Source organism: Alosa sapidissima, chromosome 7 (assembly GCF_018492685.1).
Source record: "Alosa sapidissima isolate fAloSap1 chromosome 7, fAloSap1.pri, whole genome shotgun sequence".
NCBI lineage: Eukaryota > Metazoa > Chordata > Actinopteri > Clupeiformes > Clupeidae > Alosa > Alosa sapidissima.
In genome coordinates this window covers 8,035,957-8,062,821 of record NC_055963.1, presented here as the reverse complement: position 1 = coordinate 8,062,821, position 26,865 = coordinate 8,035,957, and the positions used below count along the sequence as shown (strand labels likewise).

Sequence of the window (26,865 nt, the reverse complement as noted above, 5' to 3'; positions counted from 1 at the left end):
AATAGGAGGAGACCTGACAACTGTCAATGGGTATAGCACCCAGTCCAAGACCCTGCAGCGAAGAGTCACCATTAGCAACACTGCTGCCAAGATCACTCTTGACAGATAAGCTGCCATGAGAGCCACCTGCACTCACTTTAGCTGCATGCTGCGAAACAAAGTCCTGATCAAAATCCTCCAGTGCAACGCATGGATACATCAGCTACCTTTTCGCATTTTTGCGTAAAGTTACTGCAGCTGACGTGGGATTAAAAACCTTAACTGGAAGCCACCCATCTCGGAGAGACAACATGCCCTACTAGCATCTGCCTATTAATACAGCGCGAAGTGCTGGGTCACAGCAACCGTCACGTCCAGAGTGAAAAAAGCGAATTCATGACAACGCTTCTTCAACGATCTTGGCTACTTGGTAGCTGAGGTTGTTTCTGGTGTACACGCATCTTTTGTTTAACAGCAACATCGAGAAAACCATGAATTGCCGTTATTAGCATATTAGTGTCATTGTATTATTAGCATGTCATAACCATTTTATTTGTTGGGGGGGATGGGGGGTGGCATCACGCAACGCCCTCCATTGACATTAAGAACTGGCATTATTAGCATGTTATCACCATGCTATTTGTGTGTCCTAAGTGGCTTATTTGTCATTGTGGAACATTTTTAATATCTGTATCACTTCATCATCTATGGAAACGTATTTAAGGAGAGTGAACAATTATTTACACCACATTTGCAATTTGCACTTTTGAAATTTGCAAATTTCTCGGGTCTTTTTTGACGCCATCTTGGAAAATGGCCAGCATTTCAAGTAGCAAATCAAGTGGATTTGATTGTATTGGTCTTGATCATATCCATGCCAAATTTCATGCGTCCATCATAATTTGCTTTGACAATTCTGTGCAATAAATACATTTCTAGGGTCTTTTTTGGCAGCCATCTTGGAAAATGGCCACCATTTCAAGTGGCCAATCAGGTAGATTTCATTGTATTGCTCTTGAGCACATACATGTTGAGTTTCGTGCTTGTATCATAATTTGCTAGGTCAATTCTATGCAATAAATCAATTTCTGGGGTCTTTTTGGCGCCCATCTTAGAAAATGGCCGCCATTTCAAGTGGCCAATCAGGTAGATTTGATTAGATTGGTCATAAGCACATACCTACCAAGTTTCATGCTTGTATCATAATTTGCACGATTCTTGCCAAATTGGCCTTGTAGCCGCTCTACTAATAAGAGAGTTGCCGGTTTCGAACCCCGACCAGTAGGAAGCGGCTGAAGTGCCCTTGAGCAAGGCACCTAACCCCTCACTGCTCCCCGAGCGACGCTGTTGTAGCAGGCAGCTCACTGCGTCGGGATTAGTGTGTGCTTCACCTCACTGTTCACTGTGTGCTGAGTGTGTTTCACTAATTCACGGATTGGGATAAATGCAGAGACCAAATTTCCCTCACGGGATCAAAAGAGTATACTTATACTTATACTTATTGTGCTATCTATCATAATTATTTTTAAAAAGAATAACTCAATACCAAGGGTTTTTATTTTTCAGCTTATGAAACAACCTTTTACAAAAGACAAATCAACAAATCATTTGCACTGATATACACACAAGAATACAATACACTGTCCATTATTCAAAGTTTACATATTTACCACCATTACTGATCATGACAAATATTAACGATGTCCATATCACATTTGTTTCCAAGTCCAACCCTATTACAGTTGTGCAGTCAAATTAAATGTATTTGACATCCTACTGAAACACCAGGTCTGTAGGTCACAACTTGAATGGCCTTGCTGTGCTTCCACATTTACTGTCCAGAGTTTTTCTCATGTGCGCAGAGCATCTTGCTTGTGAAAAAGTCTACTGTGCCAGTAGTCTGGGTTGTCAAAAGATGCGCTGCCTGGCTCCCCTACGCCAGTGCGCACTTTAACATACTTCCCCACTCCTGCAGTCACTCCCCCTGGCCTCATTAGAGCCTTCCCACAAGGCATGTTCTGGTACTCCACCTCATCCACAGTGCTGGAGTCTCCTTTGGTTGCACCCATCTCCTCATATTCCTCCACCTGCTCCATCCCTGCCATTCCATCCCTGAAGCCTACCCTGCTTGCGAGAGGCCCTGATTGTGCTTCCCACACTTCCTCCTGTTCCCCTTCATGGCTTTTCCCTTCCTGGTCCTCATCATTGCTGTCTCCCCCGAGTCCTTCATCTCTCTCCACAGAGGCAGCTGCTCCTGGGCCCTCCTCTGAACTGGGACTCCCGTTGTCTCCTGTGACTTTGAGTGAGCTGCGGATATCCATGTACTCATACTCCACAGCGTGATACGGTTGCTGTGATGTGTCCATTAGGGCCTCCCCGTCATTTTCAGGTCCACTCTTGGAGTCCTGTGAATATGCTGGGTCTGAATCTGGGGCTGCTGCCGGAGAGGGAGCCGCGTTCGGACTTGGCTGCTCTTGAGGTTGGGCGGGCTCAGGCTCTTCTCCTGTCAGTGGGAGGTCAGAGATACACACTGTGGATGAAATGGCAGACACTCTTTTCCACACATCTGTGGAGCTGTCATCGAGTTGATCAGCAAATCTTCTGGGAGCCTGGGCAGGAGGTGGAGCTTGCTTTGTCATCAGCTCATACTCCGGGGAGGCATCGGCTCCTGGTCCTGGTGGAGACCTGGAGCTTCTGCCCTGTCTGTCACTCAGAGTGGTGTTCCTGGGGCTGGAATGTGACAGCAGAGGATCTGAGAGAAGGAGAGTAATAGAAGAGATTCCAGGTTTCAGTCTTTCTTCAGAGCCAGACATTTGTTAAATATAGGTTTCTCTTGTCACTAAAAATCAACTGAGCACACTATGGAACATTAGGAATAAGTTACTGTATATGTTGCATCTTCTTTCTCATACATGTAAGATGCCCTTGCCCTTTAGACTGCTGTTAAATGGTACGTCACCTGTCTCTGGTTGGTGGCTGGCTCTAGGTATTACATAAAGACTGGGGTCCTCCTCCTCCTCCACCATTATCCCCTGAGAAGGGATTTCTGAGGCTATGGACAAGGACGTAGACATGTACGCACTGTCCCCACGGTTGCGAGTCCTCTTCAGGCTACCCATATGGGAGGCCATATCCACATCCACCATGGTGCCTCGGCCCTCTGAGCACTCGGACACTGTCCGCCGAGAGCTGACCCTCGATCTTTGACTCCGCAGCTAAAAAGGGAAGATGGATGGTTCAGTAACTAGTTCAGTTGAGCGGATTTCTGTTTGCTCAGAGATCAATTGCAGTAAATATACACATTGATCCTGGATAATGTATGGTACAGGGTGTCCAGGTGTATCTCACCTGTCTAGCCTCCCTGGGGGTGGGGGTCATAGGTATGTATCCCACCGGAGCAGAAAGGGCCGCACCAGTCTGGGGAGACATAAGAGTGTTAGTAAGTGTTGGCAAGTGTTATTCAAGTAAGTATCAAGTTCAAGTTCAAGTTACTTTTATTTTGTCCCCCTATGGGGCGATTTGTTTTGCAGCAGATAGTACAAATCACACACAATCACAAACACAGTGTGTGTACAGTATCAACACTCTATCATCACACTATATTAGTCTGTGCACAAGAAACCAGTGAGAAAGTCTCACTCTTTGAGAGTTGATCCGTACTCGGGAGTGGCTTCGAGATGGTGATAGATGTAGAGGAGGTGTAGCAAAGCCATCATCTGATACTCCATCATCGTCAAGGTCAGCTTCCAAATTAGACCATTTGATTTCTCGCAGGGAACCGTCTTGTCCTGCCTCAACAGAGTTCTTCTACATTTGAAGAAGAAGTTATCAATTTAACTAGTTCAGATGTACTTGTTAGATTAAAGATCATCAATGTGTGTTTTAGTGGACATTGAAATATACTTTTACAGGGATGGTGTAACATGAACATAGACAGCTTAGAAAGACCACTCTTTTACCTTGACAAGGTATCTGCTCGGGTCTCGGGCCATTTTTGTGAACTCATTTGCCAATTCTTTGAAGGTAGGTCGGATGTTCTCATCAACCATCCAGCCTGAAATTGGAAAAAAATCAGATAAGTACTTGTACATATGATCAAATAAGCGGGTACAAGTTCTGATGTTTGAGTGCATCACAAAAGACAGCACTGCTCACATTTGACCATGACCATGTAGACATCTATAGTGCAGATCTGAGGCTGGGACAAACGCTCTCCTTTCTCCAGTAAGCCTGGAACCTCCTGGGGATGCATAGCTGTATAGGGCTCAGCCCCATGGGACATCATCTCCCACACTGTTACTCCTGTGAAGAAAACAGCTCACATTAAAGCTACTGTTAGCTTCAGCCTAAATTTGGGTATGTCTCAATTTTGTCCCAGTGAGTCCCAGTGAGTGTGTGCTATATGGTACTGGTGAGGAATAAAGTACCCTGTGAAAACAATGATACTTTAAAGATAATGTAAAGGAAAATCTTTGTTTGGAAACATCTAATACAGGTTAGAAAAGTTCTAAAATTAACTTTCTTTCTCTTGCTCAGCTGTAACTAATGCCAACAAGAAGCAACATGCACTATAAATCAAAACTTCAAAATCAATTTGCTTATCTGACAAGGAAAATTAATATAAAATACAATACAATACAATTCAGTACAATAAGACAAAATTATCCAAAAATTATCCAAGTACTAGCCTGGTTTGCATGCAAACCTTTTCATTTGCAATTGAGAGTGGGTCTGGAAAAGGTTCATTGACAGAGCTGCCAACTCTCACGCATTGACTGTGAGATTCATTAATTTGATTGGCTCCAAGCGCTCCCACGCCAATCCAATGCATGAGGGTTGGCAACTCTGCATTGACTTAAGACTTCCAGCAGGGGTGTAACTAGCAGTGAAATTAAATTTGAGTTGGTGCATTACAGTAAACTGCACCAACTGCATGTTGCTGATTGGATCATAAACGGCCACAGCAATGAAGAAAAGTGAAAGTGATTGATAATGACTGACTGACTCTATTATTGTGTTACATGCTCCAAATGTAAAGCACTTTGAGCTGCATTCTGTGTATGAAAGGTGCTATACAAATAACGTTTATTATTATTATTATTATTATTATTATTATTATTAATAAACTCTCACCAAATCATTTCAGAAGTGTTGCAATCCCCTAAACAAAAGGTTTTAAATGCAGTTTACTCATTCCAAAGAAATACATGTCCATGGCAGATTAGCGATTGTATTTGCATGCCCATATTTTAGGGACGTTGGAAACGGGCTTCAATGGCCTCCAGAGCAAATCCCAAATGTGCCAAAGGTTCGTATGGGTATTCCCAGGTTATTACAGAACCCTACTGTACATTCCCAGGTTATTACAGAACCCTACTGTACAATACAATAATAACTTTTTATGAGATTTAAGGATGAAATTATCCAGTATAAGCCTGGGTGAACAAAGACTGTTAGCATATTTGAATTTGCTCTGCTGGTCAGTCTGGTAAGAAGGCCATTGACACCCATTTCCAATTTCTCTAAAAACCCAGAGAGCAGTGCATTCAACACAACCAATGGCTGTGCTGATGGCGACAGAGTTAAACAAATATGGACGTATATTTTCTGTGGAACTGAGTAGGCTACTGCATTGAACAACTGCATGTTAAAGGGACGTTCCACCATTTCCACCAAGGGGAGGTGGAACATGAGTGTATTTCCCCAAATGGTGAAATATCCCTTAAAACCTTCATTTACAAAAAAGATGTGATTGCTGCACTTCTGAAACAATTTGGTAAGGGTTTAATGCACCAATTTAAGTTTAATTTAACTGCTGTTTACGCCCTGGAAGTTGTAAGTCAATGAAGCCTTTCCAGACCCTCTCTCAATCTTAATCGGTCATCGGTCTGGTGTTAACCTGGCTACCAGTACAACTCATCTGTCTTACCGTAACTCCAGACATCACTTTGGTGTGTAAACTGGCGGAATAGAATGCTCTCCAATGCCATCCATTTGATTGGTGTCTATGAGTTACAGATAAATAGAAATTATTAACATTATTTTCCATCGCCTAATGCCTAGACATACACAGACCTTGAAGGTAGGCTGACTTCATGAAAGCTGGCAGATATGATGGCTATGATATAAAAGTTGATGCTGTACCTTGACTTCGCTGTAGACATATTTCTTGTCATCGGGATAAAGAAGGTCTGCCACCCCAAAGTCTGAGACCTGCACGATGTAATCACTCTTCACCAGTACATTACGAGCAGCGAGGTTCCTGTGAACCAGGCGGTGCTCTTCCAGATAGAACATTCCCTGCAAATAAACAGGTTTGTTGAGCACACCTCATGCTCACTTGTAGGCCTACACAATTTGTTTCTCAAATAGAAACACTATAGAAAACTTTATTAGTAGCTATTTGCTGAAGGCACACTTTGGTGCCTATGCATTTGACCATTTTTGCATACTAACACACACACACACACACACACACACATGTAACAGAGGCGAGCTGAGCTAGCATGCTAGTTGCCCGTGTAAATCCTCACACCCCTAACCTTAAGAATGCTTCTAACAGCTGAGTTGGAAGCCTGGGCTTTTAGCTCAGTGGTTAGAGTGTTTGACTCCCATGCCGGTGTGTGTGGAGGTGTGCGGGTTCGAGGGCCATGAGCGGCGGACGAATTACGACCGCGGTTACACACACACAGATCTCACCTTGGCGATCTGCACACACCAGTTGAGCAGGCGCTGTGGCTCCAGATTGTCCTTGTGCTGCCTGAGGTACTCCAGCAGGGAGCCCTGGGGACTGAGCTGCGTCACCAGCTGCAGGGAAGGGCCCGGACAGATACCCAGCAGCCTCACGATGTACGGGTGGTCAAGACTGCCCATGGACATCATGTGCTGTGGACAAAGTGCCAACATTTCAACAGGATGTCACTGATGGTCTGACAGTGTATGGCCAGGGATGGATTACTGCACGGGCCTACCGGGCCCAGGGGCCCAAGGAGTCAGGGGACCCTGAAGCCCAAGACATTGCATGGAATCATTGCCTCAATATCAACACATCAGGATGTAGGCTATGAATCTGATTGAATTAAAGTATTGGCCATCCCCAAAATGCACCAGAATACAGGAAATCACATCAAATAAATTACAAATTTCCCCCCGCAACAATTTGTGGGGGGCCCTTAATACATCTGGGCCCAGGGGCCCGAAAGTTCATAATCCGTCCATGTGTATGGCAACATTACACATGCTATAAGATGACAAGGTTATCCATCCTGTAGGTTACATACTTTAGTATAGTCATTATGAGGCCAATTGTGCTAATTTTCTTTACATAATAAAGAATGAAACAAAGGGATGAGCATATGTTAAAGATAGCAGTTGACCAGGCCAAATGGTAGAGGTGGGCTGTGTGTTAAAGATAGCAGTTGACCAGGCCAAATGGTAGAGGTGGGCTGTGTGTGGATCTCTCATCACAAACAAGAGAGTTTTATTAGTAACTCACATCGGTGATCTCAGTGAAGGTCTGACGGCCAGTGGGGTCGGAGATGGTCTTTATTGCCACAGGGATTTTCACTGAGTCTCCCTCTGGAATCCATACAGCCTGCGAGAGATAATAGTTTCAATGCGGGCAGCAAAAAGTGACAAAAAGATGACAAAAAGGACAGGGAAGGAACCATGTTGTCACTCATATTCCCTTTGTGTTGAAGCATCATGAATGTGAGCCTTGCCTTGTGGACAGTGCCGAAGACGCCAGAGCCCAGTGTCTTGCCCTTGCGCAGTTCCGTAGCTTTGAGGATCCGTGTGTGAACTTTGGTGCCCTTCTCTCCTGGGTCAAAAGGTTCATATCCCTGAGATAAAACAAGTAAGAGCTTTACGAAACCACACAGATGAAAACATTAGGCCAAAACTGGCCATGATCAGTTTTTTCTGTGATTAGCCAAAGAAAGTGTTGTTTAAAAAATAAGTGAAAATAATCAAAGTACCCTAGTGTATCTTGTGTGTGCTTAATGTGTATTGTGTAGTGTAGCTAGTGTGTAGCTCACCTCACTGCTCTCCAGGTACCTCCGCATGGTGCGTTTGCGGCGAATAGAAAGACTGCGGCGGTAGAGCATGCCCAGCCCAACCAGAGCCAGGAGGAAGAGGAGACCAATCAGCACTCCGGCCACTATCCCAGCTATGACGGAGCTGCAGACAGAAGTACATTCATGCCTTTTTGAGTTTCAGGTCAGTGCACTGTGCATGTGTGTGTGTGTGTGTGTATGTGTGTGTGTGTGTGTGTGTGTGCGTGTGTGCGTGCGTGCGTGTGTGTGTGTATTAGAAAGAGAGCAGGAGAGAGGGATGGATATAAAGAGAGAGAGAGAGAGAAACGGAAAGAGAACCTAACACACATGAGTGTGAGTGTATGTGTTTGACCAGCAGGGGGAGACACTGACCTGTTGGCTGCCCTGCTGGAATTCACACAATCCCACAGAGTAGGCCCAGTGCACCTGTGCAAGACAAGAGTCATGTGAGGTTGCTGTGTTTTTTTACTGCTGCTGTAACCAACATATTCACACGACGGTGGATACACATATTCAAATCCCTCCAGAGACTGAGTGGGGAGAATTAAAACTGCGACAGTCAACCATGCAACAGGTTCAAAGTCTTGTCTAATCAGACGTTGCCCCTTACACAATTCATTATTGTTGATACAAGAGCTCCAGGTCCTCAGCATACAAACATCCAACTCACCCTTGTGTGCAGTTGACATGGCAGGGTTCACAGTGGCCCAGTTTGTTTGGGTATTTAAAGATGATGACACCATTATCCCCCATCACATCATTTGGGCAGGCAGACACACAGTGAGGGCCGTCCTGCAGATGTGCACACGCTACACACTCCTGATCCCCCTGCAGGAGATAGACACAGCGACACATGGACACAGGGAAACACATTATAAGACATTTATGGACATAAATCAGAATTCCTTGATCTAATTTTCAGATACACTACGAGTACATTACATTTGGCTGACGCATTTTTAACCAAAGCGACTAACAACATGGTGAACAGTTTAAGTTTGAGTAGTATTGGACAATAGTACATAGACCACTGACATGTGGCTACTGACCAGACCAAACAGTTTATCAAGACAGTAACCTAGAGTCACTGTTTTACGTCATGAACACAAGCATTGCGCAAGACCAGATAAGTTATATTTATGACTCATTCATTCCTGGAAGTGACTGCTGTACTCATGGTTGTGTTGCTATCTGTGGAAAATCATTTTGTGAGAATATCAAAATATCTCCCAAGTAACCTTTCCAAAATGCTGGCAGAAACAGATGAGAAGGAATATGGCATTCATTTGGCTTCTGAACAAACCACTATAACCAGCATAACTACCCTCCAAGAATGTCCAAACAGAATCATTTACTTAACACATCAAGTGGGACAGGTGTCACTAACTGAGTAAACTTGCCTATTTAAAACTAGGAAGTGGCCATAGGGATGAAACACACTGACGAAGGCCATCAGGCCGAAACGTTTGTTCATTAACCCCTGTTGCTAAATGGATTAAAAGCAAGAAAGAAAAGATTTTTGGAGTGCGACCATTCTGTTATTTTCTTAACACATCAAGTAACATACATAAGCAGGCATAAAGGATTACCAAAAGTTCCATCCACCAGACCACATCAGACATCGCTTAAGAAAAGCAGAGAGGGGCCAAAAAAAGCCTGCTATCCAAACTATGCTCAGTATGATCAAAGAAGATTCCAGAAGACACTATTTCTTCCACAGGAAGTGAGTCAATAGAATGTTCAGTATGTCCTTTCTTAAAATCAACAAAAATATCTTAGGCCTTTGTTTAGGTCACAGGCAGTGACAGGTGAGAAAAAGAATCATGGCGAGATCACACAGGCATTGTCACAGACGCCTCACTGTGTGAGGAGCGTTTGAAGTGGAGCACTGATAGTGTCCACAACACCCAGCTCGGCCTCCGCACAAGAGGATAACTTTCGATCTGTGTCAACTTCTAAAGAAACACTTTATTGTCAGGCTCTGTGAGAACTTAGTGTGGCCTACTTAGGGACACTTACTGGGAGCCTGTCGACAAAACTCAGCTATGTTAAGAAGATAAAATGTCAGAGGTAGAAACAGAATATGATAGATTTTCAGAGCACGGCGCTCTGTTATAAACCACGTCTTTATATCGTCTATAGTATTACTAATAGAAAGAGAAATGAGAATGTTATGTACCGGTCCTGTGCAACTTTCACCACCATCCTGTGACTGACATTCAGAATGGCAGGAGATACACTCGCCTTTCTGCCCTGCAAACTCACGTGGCTCCCTGTCAAATACAAACACAAAGACAAACGCGCACACACACAAACACACAATTATTTATACACAGCTGTAAAGCCTTTGCCTGTTTATGGACACAGAAACACACACACACACACACACACACACACACACACACACACACACACACACACAATTATATACCTACACATACACACACATGTAAGAGGTTCCCACTAACCCTGAATAGAAGTTGCAGTGGGCCACGCAGGTTGCGTCTCGACTGTGGTTCCTACAGGAGAGACACTGGTTTGGGCCCGGTCCCCAACAGCCTGCATCTGAGCACAGCTGGTCACACACATGACCCTCCGCAGCTACTCACACACACACACACACACACACACACACACACACACACACACACACACACACACACACACACACACATTCACACACGCACACACACATACACACACACACACACACACACACACACACACACACATACACACACACATACCCAATTTAGATTTTACATTTTCTTGCACAATGTTAACAATGAAAGTTAACATGACTCCTCCCCTGGCCCCATAAACTCAAGAGTCACGCACTGCAGTTGTCCAGTGGCTTGTTGTTCTTGATGTCGTTGGCCTTGAGCCGTTTAGCCAGACGCCCGCCGGAGAAGAGACGAGTCCAGTTCACGGTGTGGTGGTAGCACAGGTTGGCGTTCTCCTTGATGTAGACGCTGCCGTCGCCGATCTCTCGCAGCGAATGCAGACCCAGAGAGGTGAGGGTGTCCACCTTCATCACCAGCAGAGCAAAGGGCCTGATGGGGAGAGGGGAAGTGACATAACACGAAGAATACAGAGACGTTACGATGGAGCCAATGGGTGAGGGTGAGAGCCCTTAATCGTTTTACTGACATATAAATAAATATCACCGCAACTTAAAAAGACACACATGAAAATTCAGTTAGAAATAAATCGATTGGTACATAGATATACAGAGATAAATGTGTCAGGAGCCAGTATGTTAGAAAAAAATAGGCCCAGGAGAAAAATGAAGCCACGATAGCCAGAATGGAAAAAATGGATTATATAAACAGAGAAGAGAGATGAAGGATGGATTTAGCAGGAATGGAACAAGGGGGAAAAAATCACAAAAGATGACACATCAGAGGGCAGCCATGCAATATTATCAGCGCTGCCATCAGACACCCTCATTCATCAGACTGAAAAGAGATCTCATCTGGCACATCACTCGGCTGAGTGGGACCCTGCGTGGCCATGCATTCCTGTCTGCCAGGCAGAGCCGCGCTAACACAGCTCCGCTATCTACTCGTCCATCTGCACTATACTATACCCCATCACTGGCACGAGGTGGGAAAAGGGAGAAGTGAGAAAAGGGAGGGAGGGAGGGAGGGAAGACTGGCTACAGAGACTTCCAGGCAAACAGGTGTTAACACAGAGGAGACGGATGTTAGGGTTACTTACTTCTTGACACTACAGGGAAGGTCAAGACACAGGCAGGGTATGGGAACGAGGGTTAGGGGACACAGGAGTAAACACACACACACACACACACACACACACATACACACACACAGGAATAAAAAAATACTGGTGAGTGACATGCAGGGGAAACCTACCACTATAAGGCAAGTTGTAGCAGCTCTGACTGTAATAACAACATTATGCAAATGCTAGTCTGGTTTGTACATGCTTACACAGACTTGTATAACAGGTGGTAAGTTGTGGTGGTAAGTATGTGATCAGTATGTATTCATGCTACACACTCACGTCATTAGAGTAAATGTTAGTGCTTTGTGCACTATGCTCAGTGTTAGTAGATGTACCTGTGCAGGGATCGGCCCTGTATGGTGGTGAGGCTGGAGAAGACCGACAGGTCTGAGAGGGAGTCAGGCCAGGACTGGATATTCAAAGTGTCTGCAAATCAAGGGGGGAAATGTAAACACACAGCTGCGCAGGCACGCGCGTGCACACACACACGCGCGCGCGCGCGCACGCATGCACACGCACACACACACACACGCATGCACACACACAAACACACACACACACACACACACACGCACACACACACACACACACGCATGCACACACACACACGCGCACGCACCCATGCACACACACGCACACACACACACGCATGCACACACACACACAAACACACACATACACACACGCACACACACGCACACACACACACGCATGCACACACACGCACACACACACACACGCACACACACAAACACACACACACACACGCACGCACGCACACACACGCATGCACACACACACACGCACACGCACACACGCACACACACACACAGTCTTCATTTCATATGAAACCTTGCCTGCCTACCTGTGATCTCTCTGACTGTGCTGAACACTTTGAGCTTCTCTGGATCCAGAGGTGGAATCTTCTCATAATCATCTCTGGAAATCAGAAAGGAGGGGGAGGTTACTAATGAAAACACTGGATTTCCTGCACATAAACAAAGATTGCATAAAATGAGTGTTTTATGCGTATTGTGTGTGTGTGTGTGTGTGTGTGTGCTGCTGTAAATGTCAACTCCCAATCTCACCCTTTGATGCCGATTCCGAGAAAGTGCAGGCTGCCTTGAATTTTTGTGCAATTAATAAAACTGTCAATGTTGCTGGAATCCACTGTCTGCTTATTCCTGGCACCAGTGCCTTTGCACACTGAAAAAAATAAGTGGGGGGGGGTCAGTCGAATAACTCTTTCAAAAGCGTATGTTCTTATATTGTTTTCATCTGTCTGTGGTGTATGATCTCTGTCTGTCTTTAGACATAATGGCCGAGTTGGGTGATTTGGATAGAGACCTTTTGGGCATAGACCCCCGCAGGATTCACACTCCTTCAGGCCGTCGGGCGTCACCACCTCCATCTTGTTAGGGGGACAGCTGCTCACACATGAGCTGTCATCCACCACAAAGTGTGCTGTGTGTGTAGAGGGGGGGGGGGGGGGGGGGGGGGGTGTTAATGAATTGCGATCCTCACAGTCAAGCAGCAGTGGTAGCACACATACAGTGTACAATGAATACTGTATAGACAGAGAAACACTTGGCATCTTGCTTGGCCTTAGCACTACAGCAGTATTTTTTAAAAAAGGAAATATAAAAAAAGGAATTAAAAAAAAATATATACTAAGGGTTTGTAAAATTAATTACTTTAAAAATAATTACTTTATAAAAATATATTGTAAATTTGATGTGGTAAATCATATAGGAATCCGATTGATCTTGAGATGTATGTGTGTTTTTGTGTTTGTGCGTATGTGTGTGTGTGTGTGTGTGTGTGTGTGTGTGTGTGTGTGTGTGTGTGAGAGAAAGAGAGAGACAGACTTACTTGGACACTGAGGTACACATATTGAACCATACTGGTACTTGACATTCGGGTTCAGCTCTAACTTGAAGGTGTTCTGGTTGTAGATGAATTTCTGGGGGCACTGTTGCACACAGGCCCCAGAGTCATTGAAGCGATGGCATGCCTACACACACACACACACACACACACACACACACACACACACACACACACACACACACACACACACAGAAATGAAAATACTGGTGAGTGACATGCATGGGCAACCTACCAGTATTGCTAAAAAAAATAAATAATAATTTCTTCCTACTCCTGACTAATGTTGTTTGATTGTAATCATGCCATTTAATGAACAGTGTGGTCGTCTTACACATGATATGACTAACTGGCCTGGAGGGGTGACTGGGTGATACTCACAAAGCAGTCAGTGTTGAGGGCTCCACTGCAGCCGCCAGCGCACTCCACGTCACAGCACTCCCGCGGACTGGGCCCGAAACAGTGGCCGTTGCACTGCGGGGCGCACACCGTCTTGGTCACTGTGAAACAGAAGGCCACAAAGGGACACTCTGGGTGTGTTCGAAACTGGTAAAGTTGCTGCCTTTTAAGATATCTAACTGGGGAGCAAGGTAGCAAGTGCGGTTCGAAACCGAAAAAAAACTAATTCTGCTGCCTTTTAAGATATCTTAGAATTCCCAAATAACGGTCATTTTTGGAGGCAGCATCGATGCACACTTCATGCTCCCTCCTACCCATAATCCCTTGTGGCAACGTCTGAAACAGCTGTGAAAGGTAAACAAACATGGCGGATGACATCGGTAATGGCTGCTGCATCTGTTTAAAATGTCATTTGTGTGACCTTATTTTGCTTAGATTTGTAGATTAGAGATGAGAAATAAACAATTTACTATCTGATTATGCCATTGTTGTAACCAGTAATAGCGTCTGGTCTGATATATCTGCTGGCCGTAAAACTAATTTATACCGTTAGCCTGCTAGCTTTCGTAAGCTAATTTAGTTTAACGTCAGGCCTTTGCTAACGTCATACCGTAGTGTTAACCAAAGATTCTAGAGTGCTACGCTCATTTTTAAAAGATGCATTTAATCCAAAGTCATGTCTAGTGAGACAGCTCTCTATGTAGGGAGGGAGGCAGTAGGCAGATGTCTCCCGTTTCGAACACACCCTCTATCAGGAGGAGCCACAGGAGGCCTGTGTCCACACTGCAGCGGTTTTCAGCTAAGAGCAAGAGACCACAGCCAAGCTGAAATGCTAGAGCTAATATTAGCGCAGCAATGACTTGAAGCCTTTGTTTTAGTGTGGTTTAGCAATGGTTGAATTACCAAAAAGATAATACATCATTGTCATAAATAATGTATTCATTGTTAGAGCTAGTGACAGTGTAAGTACTAAAATACATAATAAGCCTTTTGATATATTTTTCTAATTATACGTTCACATTTCACATGGACATTAGATCAGATCAAAGAGTTCACATGCAACCAGCATTAAATTCTGATCTATCTATCAACAAATGCCAACATCCCTTTATCACAGTGTTTCTCAAAGTGTGGTCTGGGGACCACTGGTGGTCCGCAAGCTATCCCAAGTGGTCCGCGAGCAGACATGGTAAAAAACAATATAGATGAGTTGTTTGCAATATTAAACCTTCCAAACAGTTCCAAACAGTTCTGCAACACTGCCTATGTAAGCTATGCCAATTTAAATAATATGAATCCTCTAAAACAATAAGCAACTATGTATAACTATGCAACTAAGCAACTATACTATGTATAAACAAACTCTAGTATTGTTTGTGCCACATTTATAGCACAATATTAACAATGATATGCATAATATTAAGTTGGTATAAACAGCCTTCATTGCTTCTGAAATGGAAGCATGTCATGACATGATGCTATCTAGACATTTTCTGTTTGCAATTAAAAGTAAATTATGAGCCTGGTTGCCACCTAGCCTGTCTGAGTGGAATGTGTTTTAATTGGCATATCCTTTATGTAAATGCTTAGATTAAGGGAAACAAATTATTGAAGACTTTAAGACTCACCAATTACATTACACAAAGGCTAAGGCCACTCTTTATATTATAGTAAATTTTCCAAATCACAGTGAGTGCAGCCTGTTAAGTGCACTCTCGCAGTCAAGGCCGTAGGGTCAGGGCGTCGCTAGAAATGTTGTCCTATTTACATATCTATTTCCCCCTCTTCTCCTCCTAACTATTTCATCTTAACTGTCTGATATCTCTTTCCTGTCTCCTGTGTTGTGTTTTTAAAACAACAAGTCTAAATAACCAATAATGTATATAATTTGACAATAGGTTATGTTTGGGCCTTAGATAATATCCATCCTACATAACATTAATATAACTTAATTTTCAGTGCAGGTTAGGTGCATCTCCACTGAATTTCAGCATAACATTTCCAGTAGGCTACAGGTAAGCATATCATTTAGCTTTCTCGTTTGTTTTGATATGCCAGAGGTAGCCTATAGGCCTATCTGCAACTACGTGTCACTGAGGCAAGTATAATTGTATAGTCAGCATTTCTTACTTAATAACTGAAACGAAACTTAAAGAAAGAAATACCGATGTCCTCTGTGGTAGATACGGCCATGTGACTGCAACTAGGCTACGTGACACCTGGCGGGTCGTTGAGGCACTGATAATGGTCTCGTCAGCTAGTTTTACTTAATAAATTAAACGGAACTTAAAGAAATACCGAGGACATGACCTGGGTGGTAGACAGGGCCATGCTCGCAGTTTATAAATGGTCAGTAGTAGTGGGATCCAGATAACTCTGAAGTCAGCTCTAGCTTGTCTTTGTTGCCTTTATGATTTCCTTTAAAAAAGTTTCTTATATCAAAAAGGAGATAGCAATTATCAACAAATGACAAGGCAGCTGGAACATACCACTCGTCCCCTCTCTCGTGTGTGCTCAAGATGCGTTCTCAATTAAATGGACTATAACGTTGAAATCTGCTGCATAGTGGAGAGGGGACCCATATCATCATTGTATGTAACATGCTGCTGCATTCTGACACATTGGGGGGAATGAAAAGCAGTTTGAAGTAGGGCTGTCAATCAATTAAAAAAAATAATCTAATTAATTACATACTCTGTGATTAATTAATCTAAATTAATCGCATATATAATTTTTGCTGTGAAAGTATTCAAATGAATAATTGAATAATCAGCATTAGTGACATTAAAGTTCAAAAACTCTTTTATTATTATTTTCACTGTTCAAATAATGGGCATAATAATCTATGATATGACCTAATATGCTGAGGAAATAAATTCAAAAGTGCTTCACACACAAGACATTTCAGGCCACAGATATAACCTAGGGGACACAATGAAAATAAATTAACACTCCCCTCAATGTCAACACTTGCAGACATTGCAAAGGACTTTATTTTCAACACAACAATTTTTATCAACACCATCAGGCCGTTTTTTAAAAGTAAATGTTCCAATCGATGATCTAGGCAGCACATTTTCTTCTCTCTCCATTTTACAGTCTAATTTTTACTGACTAGAACGGCTCGGGGTCAAAGGTCATACGGAATCGATTAATCTGCACTAATTTTTTTAATCAGTTATTTTTTTCTCAAATTAATTAATCGAAATGAATCAGTTATTTTGACAGCCCTAGTTTGAAGTAAAGCTACTTATATTTATTGGCTGAATTTTGGTGCCCCCGACAACCCTTGGTGCCCTATACGCACAGTGCGTGATGCGCGTGGTGGTAGCCGTGGCACTGATTATCTAGTAGGTTAATGTAGCCTGGAAATCCTACGAGTAATGAAAATGGCCCAACTCGAGGGGCGGCACCAAGCATGCATTTGAAAATATCACTGCAAGCAATTGGACAACGCTACGACCAATGTTTACTGACTGATTCCGGACTTCGATGCAATTGGATAACACTACGACGTTTAGTGTTAAACATCTACGATGTTTAATGACTCCGGACTTCGATGTTACAGCGCTGTCATCATCTGTTTAGCTTGCCTCTGGCCCACCTATATCAGATACACCGATGTGATTGGTGCAGCTCGACTCCATGGGCATAGGTAATGAGCATCATCACTCATTGCCAGAGTGACTCGCTGAGCAAAGAACTCTCATGAGAACTCTGGATTTCCAGGGTAAGGTTAATGTGCAAACGATTGCCTTTTTCCAAATATATGGATGGATTATCGATTGATGAAAAATGGAATGACTTCGAAAATACGCTCGAAAATATTGTCACTTATTCTTAAACATAGGTTACAAAACGCATAAATAGACATCGTCGATTAAGCTACATTATTTCCAACTATGACCTATCCACTGTTAGTAATGTGTGTTAGTGTTGTCAGTTACAGTTTTTCTCAGTCGCTTTGGTGCCTTTCTCAGATCAGAATGAAAATTCTGAAACTATTAGTTCAACCTCCACAACATTTAGACATTTGTGCACATCATAGTAGCAATTTCTCCTTCCTCTGAACAAATTGCAAATGATTTTGAACATGTATCAGTTGCTTTGTCATGTCAGTCAAAATGAACTATACTTATGGATGCTAAATAGTCGTTCCCAATAAAACTAATAGTCTTCATTTCATTGCTTGAGTCATTACATACAAAATTGGTGAACTAGTTATCAAATTCTGTCACAATGCTGTAGAATTGCAAAGAGCATATACAATACAGTTTTTCTCAGTCACTTTGGTGCTTTTCTCACATCACTATTAACATTTGCACATGCAGTTAGTGCATTTCTCAAAACAATTAGTGCAAACTGCAAAACCTAGAGGATAACCTGCAAAAGCACGTCACTTGCTCAAAATATATAGTCCATTCCTCAAAAGCAAGTATTTATGTCAATGAAACGGCCAGTGTCATCAAAATGAGAAGTCTTGACACCGTCATTTATGAACAAGATAGTCAAATGGCTTTGTCATGTTTTCATTACGACAGTTTATGCTCTCAGTGTTTTCCCATGCAAAAAAAGGTCAGAACTCGGTGACACTACCTGAAAATGCTCAAGACAGCACTATACAGTACTTGTACAGCCATTTGAAAACTACAGTAAAGTTACAAATTGCTGTAATTAGGGGAGTAAGTAATTCATCCAGCACTTTGTGCATCTGACTTCGGCCTGGCCTCAGTGTGCATGCACTCCTGCTACCGCTGGCAAAACACATTCTCACACTCGCCCCCATAGAGCTGTAACATCAGCTGAGATTGGGCAATGGCCATACTCACACTCGCCCCCATAGAGCTGTAACATCAGCTGAGATTGGGCAATGGCCATACTCACACTTCTGACACTGCTCCTCACTGGGCCCCCAACAGGTCTTGTCCATGTTGTTTGGTTGACACATTACATGGCACTGTCCTGTCAATCACACCAAACACCACACAACAATGTATGACAACATCCACGCTGAAGACGCACACTCACCCCCCCTCCCACACACCCACAGACTCATATTACTGTAACATACATTTACACACAAGCACAGAGACACTAACCTCTCTCTCCATTGTCTTTGAAGTCCAGAGGTGCCTTGGGGTCCCTCACAATGTCCTTCCAGTTGATCCAGGGGGCGTACTTCAGATACTTGTTGTTTACAATCTGCACTCCTCCCTCAAGAATCTCTGTGTGCATATGATATGGAAGGAGTTCAGTGCGTACATAAGGGTCTATGTGGGTACATGTAGACATGCATACGTTAGCATGCAGCGCGGCCTCTTGTTCTCTCTCTGTCCAAATACAGTCTGTAGAGGCAGGCTTGTGCAAAAGGGCAATAAGGAGAGAGAGAAGGTAAGAGAGGGAAACTGGAAGTGTGAACAGATACAGTATGATAAGCATGGCTGAATGAGCCAAGGAAGACGAGAAGAGAATGGTGGCATCCGCAAACACCCCGAAACAAACCACCCTGCTTGATTACCAGGAGACAAAGCCACGGGCAGGTCTGAGCGCGCTCTGACTGACACCCGGCCAACGGGCTCTCCCTCTCACTCAGGGAAAGTTCCAAGAGAGGAGCTACTCTCACGGTGACTAAGTTTTCTTAAGAGCCACCTCACCCACCCTGGCAATGTACACTGCAGGTGCTCGTGCACTGGAGGTGAACATGCAAGATTCCACAGTCCTCCCACACAAGCACACACACACACCCAGACAAACAAACAAACACACACACACACACACACACACACACACACACACACACACACACACACACACACACACACACACACAAACACACACACACACACACACACATACACACCCAGACAAACAAACAAACACACACACACACACACACACACACACATTTCTGAGAGACTGAAATATTCAGGAATCTTTTTCTGACAATTGACTTTCATGCACTTCTCCCTCGTACCCCACTTCTGCTCCTGCTCCCAAGTCACCTGTGAGGTGGATGAGGCCCAGTTCCTCCAGCCCGTGGCCTCCGTCAAAGTTGAGGAAGACAGACAGGGCAAACTGCTTCTCATAGAGCGTGTTCCCCCTGATCACACGCAGCCTGTCTAGTGGCAGCCGCTGGAACTGATTGGTGGCGATGAGGATGTAGCCTGTCACCTCTCTGATGCTCTGCAGGTAGAGGGGAGAGACACACAGGGCTGTGCTACACCATTCAGCAAAACAAACCACCAGGCGGGCTCAACAGATCCAGTCCAGTGCTATTCTGTCAGTTCCTACTTTGCAAATGGCTGTCAATGAGCATTGTGTGTCATTTCATCATGCAGGTTGATGAATGTGTCTATTATAGATAGATAGATAGATAGGTAGGTAGATACATAGATAGATAGATAGATAGATAGATAGATGTTTTATTGATCCCCAAGGGAAAATTCAAGCCAAGGGGAAATATGGGAAATATTATGTGGTTGAATGTGTATTATTAATGTGACTCACATGTGAATCACAGAGAAGCTTTTGTGGATGTCCTGTATCAATGATTATGTGAATAAGATGATGGTGATTTAAGAGGGTGATTTGAGCCTCTGTTGATGGATGGATCTCTTACCCCGAGGAAGGAAAAGTTACGATCCTGTTCCATGTGGACGATCTCCAGGTTGCCCATGACGATCTCGCAGCCTGTGTAACTCTCCCGCAGGTTGTTATAGTGGCGCTCAGGGTTACCGGTGAAACTCAAGCCATTCTGGGTACCTGGACAAACTGTGATGAAAGACAACAATTAGATTAGAGGGCAACTCCTCTGAGCGAACTTCACAAGCCAAGGACCAAGCCAAGCTCTCTGCTCTGTGGCATCAGAGGTGGAGCTGAAGCAAGAAAAGCATCAGCCTCCATTTCTAATTACATTGAAATGACATTCACACAGTTCAGAAACACTTCCTTACCTTAACCCTGACACATTTGTGGGGAAAAAAATCAGGAATTAATTGATTATTTGTGATCTGGGAAAACCCTTCACATGGTGCAATTTTACCAACTTATGATTCTGATACCATCCTAGCAACATCCCAGATTTTGGGAAGATGGTATCCAGGATTTTGCTAGGGGACAGTGTCCAGAATGTTGCCAGGATGGTATCAGAATCTTAAGTTGGTGCAATTTCACCATAGAAGGTTGAAACGGAGCAAAAATCAAGGATTTTTGAGAGCACCATGCGAAGGGTTTTCCTAGATCACATTTCTATATTTGACAGCAACAAAAATTCGATGCATACCAAATTTCATTGAACTATTAAAGCTTTTAAGAGATGTGAATGGCAGGGGTCATTCCTAATCTGTGAAAATATTCCACAGATCTGCCCTTCCTCTGGACGCTGGAGCATACAACAAACAGGCCTTCTGAGCGGAGAGAGACTCAGCGCTGATAGATCACTCCCATGAAGGCGGCGACGCAGACGCTTTGATGTGTGAAGTGGCCACTCGAGCACAATGGCGCACACTCACAGCCTGGCCAGACACACACAGGGTCACTGCTGGGCTGTGGCAGAGCGAGGGCAAAGGTCACCAGGTCAGCGTGTAACAGGGGCGGAAGTGATGTCTGTTAAGGGGTTGTGAGACGATGCAAAAAGAGAGAGGTGGGAGCACAACGTAAAACCTTGGGGGGGGCAGAGGGGTCACTAGCCTGAGGTGAGGGTACAAATTAGCGCTCCGATCATGGTTCCGACTGAACTGCCCACTGATGTTAAGTAAGTAAGTATAAGTACCGTATTTTCCGGACTATAAGTCACACTTTTTTTCATAGTTTGGCTGTTCCTGCGACTCAGGTGCAACATATATATATATATATATATATATATATGTTTTTTTCCTCTTCTTGACTGGTGCGACTTATACTCCGGTGCGACTTATAGTCTGCAGGTCTCTGCATTGATCCCAATCCGTGAATTAGTGAAACGCACTCAGCACACAGTGAACACACAGTGAGGTGAAGCACACACTAATCCCGGCGCAGTGAGCTACCTGAAACAACAGCGGTGCTCGGGGAGCAGTGAGGGGTTAGGTGCCTTGCTCAAGGGCCGTTCCTACTGGTCGGGGATCAAACAGGCAACCCTCCGGTTACAAGTCCCAAGTGGTAACCAGTTAGGCCACGGCTGCCCCATGTTAGTGCGAACACAGCAGTAAGACAGTGAGGAGTGCGAGTGTCGTGGACACCGATGGCACAAACAGGGAGGACACGTCGTCCACTGCACTCAAAGACAATGGCTCCATTCTGCCCAAGCTGATGTTGTGACCACTGGTGTTAGGGGGAACGAGGGCTACAGATGCTAAAGACATGGACACATGACTAGGCTGAGCCCCACCAATACCACTGACCCATATCTCACCCTTAAAGCACAGTGGCTTGTCCTGCAGATGGTGTCTTTACAGACACACCTCAGAAGCCCAGCGCAAACACACACAGGTGTGTACAAAAGGATTTATGCACACACACACATTAAGCCTAAACAAACATTAACCAAGACACCACTAGCAGCTCATGTGGAATGAGGAAATAGGGTTATACATGGATTGGGAATTTCAATGAGGCTTTTCCTTGGGAAGTAACTGGGAAGGGTTAGATCATAGACAAAATAGATCTCTCGGCATGGATGCCAACACTGGATGGTCTGGTCCAGGCCTGGCCTGAGGCTAGAAATGGAATTGGGGGATCAACAGCCTATTAAGACAAAGCAGGGCATTGTTATAGAGCTATAAATGTCTACACTGTTAATATGTAGCAGGGAAGGCCAGTGATTCTCTCTCTCTCTCTCTCTCTCTCTCCCTCTCTCTCTCTCTCTTTCTCTTTCTCTCTCTTTCTCTCTCACACACACACACATACACACACAAAGCGTGTGTGTGTGTGTCTGTGTGTGTGTGTGTGTGTGTGTGTGTGTGTGTGAGAGAGAAAGAGTGTGTGTGTGTGTGTGTGTGCGTGTGTGTGTGTGTGTGTGTGTATGTGTGTGTTGTGTGCTACTCTGGGTCCTGCTAGCCAGGCTGAGATCATGGCAATCAACAATAGGCCAAGTGTGAGCCCACCAGTCTATCAACGGGGAGGAGGGCTATGGTGGGGAGGGAGGGGGGGGGGGGGGGGTATGGTGGGGTGGGGAGGGCCAAGGGGCACAGAGGGAGACAGGAAGAAAACAAGCACCCCAACTATAAGTATCTATCTATGGCTCAGGGTGACTTCCACTTGCTCACATTGTCATTGTCACACACACACACACACACACACACACACACACACACACACACTCCTAGGATAATCATTTCAGTATTTTAACTCATACCACCATATATGCATGCTATTGGCCTTTTCATAACCAGACAAGTTTTAAACGTCAACATAGTCATCCCACAAGCTCCCACAATCCCACAGCTCATAGCTTGAATTTCCCCTTGAGGATCAATAAAGTATCTATCTATCTATCTATCTATCTATCTATCTATCTATCTATCGATATCCTCCGATATCCAATAACGTCATGCACTTGTGTGAGAGTGTAATCAAAGCTCAACACCATCAAACACACATCAACCTGCTGACGATGTTGACATGAAAGTTGAGAAGGCTGTCTCTGAGGGGTATAAAGGACCAGAGCACGCACAGCCACACACGTAATCCCACAGCAGGTCCTGTATGGATCCCTGTCCATTCATACTCATCTATACGTGTAATCTTGAGCAAATATTAACACAAGATGGGAGTGGAGCTTTTGAATGTAACCTACTCAAGCTCAGGCACACACCCTCTATATTCCCTCTGTGCCTCGCACACACACACACACACACACACACACACACACGCACACACACATACATACACACACACACACACACACCGACACACGCACATGCACACGCACAAACACACACACACACACACACACACACACACACACACAAAGTACTACACCTACAGTAAACCAGATTACTTCAATGTTCCGGCTCAAAGGCCACTCTAACTGGACAGCACAGCAGTGTGTTTATGAGGGCGTGCGTATGGACTCAAGAATGGGCAGCCACACACACACACACACACACTCACACACACACACACTCAATAACGGGAACAAGTGGAGGAAAGAAAAAAAGAGAGATCAAAGTAAGGAGCCAACAAGGAAGTGAGGAGAAGATGGAAGGGTTGTAGGAGAGAGGAGCAACCTTGAGGAGCAGAGCAGAGCAGACAGATCCATCTGATGCTCTATGTGTGCTGAGAGGAGCAACCTTGAGGAGCAGAGCAGAGCAGACAGATCCATCTGATGCTCTATGCTTGCTTCCTTTACTTCTCCAGTCTCCTCCATGGCGGATGCCCTCCTCCCATCCATACTAATAATGGCTCATTCAACACAGAGGCCAGCTTGGCCCTGCTGTCGTAAAAGTGTGTCATGTACAAAACCAGCCTTCTTCTCCACCACAGCCATCCAGCTGAGGCCCCAGTGAAGCACTCTGTGACTCAGTGAATGAGGAGCTGTAAAACCACTCTCTTGACAGCTCATCATGCCTATATGTGGATCTTTACAAGAGCACATACTGAATAGGTCCTTTTTCCCCTGAACATGCTCTAGTCTACAGGTTTTGGGGCTACTTTTGGGCGCCCCACCATTTGCCTATATGACGGAGATGACGAGGATGATGATTAGGAAGAAGAAAAACATGATGAAGATGGTGGTGCAGGGATGGAAATGACCACAAACACTTCCAACATTCAGCCCCTCAGCAGAGAGTACCATGAGTGGAGCACACAAGTTGACTCAGGGTCATAAACATGGGTGAGTCAGTTGGCGTCATCGCTCATTTACTGCCAGGTAATTGTCCCACACCTATCACTGTTCCGCCTCCCTGCTCTCCAACTCACAGACATGGCTCATCGTCTCTGTCTCATGAATAGGTTAGATATTAATAGTGTTATGGGCCCTGATTACACCACTACAGCGCCTGGAGCAAATCCAAAGCATTGAAGTTCATTAAATGGGTGAGGGCAGTGTAGACATATACTGAAATCAGTGGGGGCAGTAAGAAACAGTGGAGGAAATACAAATAGTTACAAAACATATTCACTTGTTCCCATGGTGTTTCATTTACATCAAATGTACTTTATGCCCTTTTTCACACTGCACACAATGTAGCAGAATACTTGTTGGATAAACATGCAATAAACCACCACAGACATTGCAAAAGAATAGCTTGAAAGGAAAAGCCTAAAAAGAGTGTTTACATGTTTACTTAAAATTCCAGTCAGGAGTAGGTAACTTTCATTTGCACACTATAACACAGAAAAACAAAATAGCATAGGCAAGGATGCACGCACACACACACACACACACACACACACACACACACACACACACACACACACCACACTGGGTACGAGCAGATAAATACATGGACTTTTCACAGAAAATGAAATCATCAAATGAATGTAGGACAGCGACTTACCTTCCTGACTCGTCTGACAGGTGGCGACGTGTAGACCGCACAGGAATACAGCGCACAGCGCAAGCACCTGTCGGTGTTCCATAGTCTGGACCAAAGTTTCGAAGTGCGATCATAGGACCATACCCGAAATAGACGTTCAGAGTCTTGTCACTCTAATTTCTCCTTTAATTTTACTTTCAAAATATTCCCAGGTTTTGTATAGTCCTAAAACTGTTGTGATTTAGCGGCGTTCCTTTCTTGCTTTAATACATCGATACTCCATATACATTCCATGAGCATGAAGTGGACGTCCTACTGTAAGTAACGTGACTAAAACACCACAGGTGTAAGTTGCCAACTGAAAAGCGACCTTTAAAAGCAATACAAATGTGTCCTTGAAGGTTAGATACGAAACAAAAAAGGTTTAGGTAGTTTCAGGCTTCCCTCGGAACGGGTAAACTATTCGCCTGAATTTTGAGTAAGGGAGCGCACTGAGAGTGACGCTCCCGTGCACTTTCGACACCACGCCTTTTCTTCCAGGAGTTGATAGCTGATTGGACCGACAAGCCCCGCTTTGCCAGTCACTATTATGGTCCTGAGGAGCGCACACAATTTCAAGCGCAATGCCCATATTCTGCGGTTATCCAATACTACATCAGTAACCAAATATTAACGGAATATTTCCATTACATTCCATATCTAGGCTAGTCCAAATAAATGCTCTCTGGACTTGAAAGTGTCCCTTAATTAGGCCTATTAAAATCGGAAATAGGCTAGGGATATCTGACAGTTGGCAGAGTAGGACAAACATTGTGTTATTGTAAGAAGAAAACATTGTTTTGTACATCATTAATATAGACGTAAAGATATATACATTTAACTTGATACAACGCAGCCTGCATTTAAAGAGTTTTGTAGCTAGAAGTTCGCATACACTGATTTTTTACTGACTTGCAGTGGAGGAACATGGTTCTTTCGGTCTTCGTGAAGAGCATCATTGTACTCAAGTCATGTCAACTGGTTAATCTCCTCCATTGATGCATATAGACCAGGGCCGTTACAATGAGCACATTGTCAGTGGGGGTAAGTGACTTTTGATCCCAGGCAGAACATGCCTGAGATCCAACAGAATGGTCACTGTACGCCTGGAGAACACTGCATTTCCTGGCACGATTAGCAGCGACTGCGCCACATCCATTGCATTTAAGCATTTTTCCTTAATTCATACAATTCTACAAAACAGCCAATGCCAATAGTGCACATGTAGCCTAGGCTACTGCAGACCAAGTATAGCCTTAATTATAATTAAATAATCAATATCATATAAGGCAGGTCAA

General features: G+C 44.2%; 1 protein-coding gene across 2 annotated transcripts; it reads right to left on the bottom strand.

Moving 5' to 3' along the window:
• Positions 1–1,518: 1,518 nt before the first annotated feature.
• erbb3b (erb-b2 receptor tyrosine kinase 3b) lies at positions 1,519–26,043 on the bottom strand. 2 transcript variants are annotated; one of them, XM_042098183.1, is made up of 29 exons: positions 25,550–26,043; positions 20,686–20,837; positions 20,069–20,249; positions 19,166–19,291; positions 18,951–19,028; positions 14,049–14,167; positions 13,653–13,794; positions 13,128–13,244; positions 12,869–12,986; positions 12,646–12,719; positions 12,116–12,206; positions 11,754–11,762; positions 10,872–11,086; positions 10,502–10,634; positions 10,213–10,306; positions 8,704–8,861; positions 8,406–8,459; positions 8,016–8,157; positions 7,701–7,820; positions 7,475–7,573; positions 6,679–6,864; positions 6,124–6,279; positions 5,909–5,984; positions 4,135–4,281; positions 3,939–4,033; positions 3,619–3,786; positions 3,328–3,396; positions 2,939–3,194; positions 1,519–2,731 (listed from the first exon to the last, which is right to left on the bottom strand). In XM_042098183.1, the coding sequence occupies exons 1-29, from the start codon at positions 25,629–25,631 to the stop codon at positions 1,830–1,832; spliced, it is 4,359 nt and encodes a 1,452-aa protein (XP_041954117.1). In that variant the 5' UTR covers positions 25,632–26,043; the 3' UTR covers positions 1,519–1,829. The 2 variants fall into 2 exon arrangements, with proteins under 2 accessions (XP_041954117.1, XP_041954118.1); XM_042098184.1 differs by lacking the exon at positions 11,754–11,762.
• Positions 26,044–26,865: the final 822 nt, after the last annotated feature.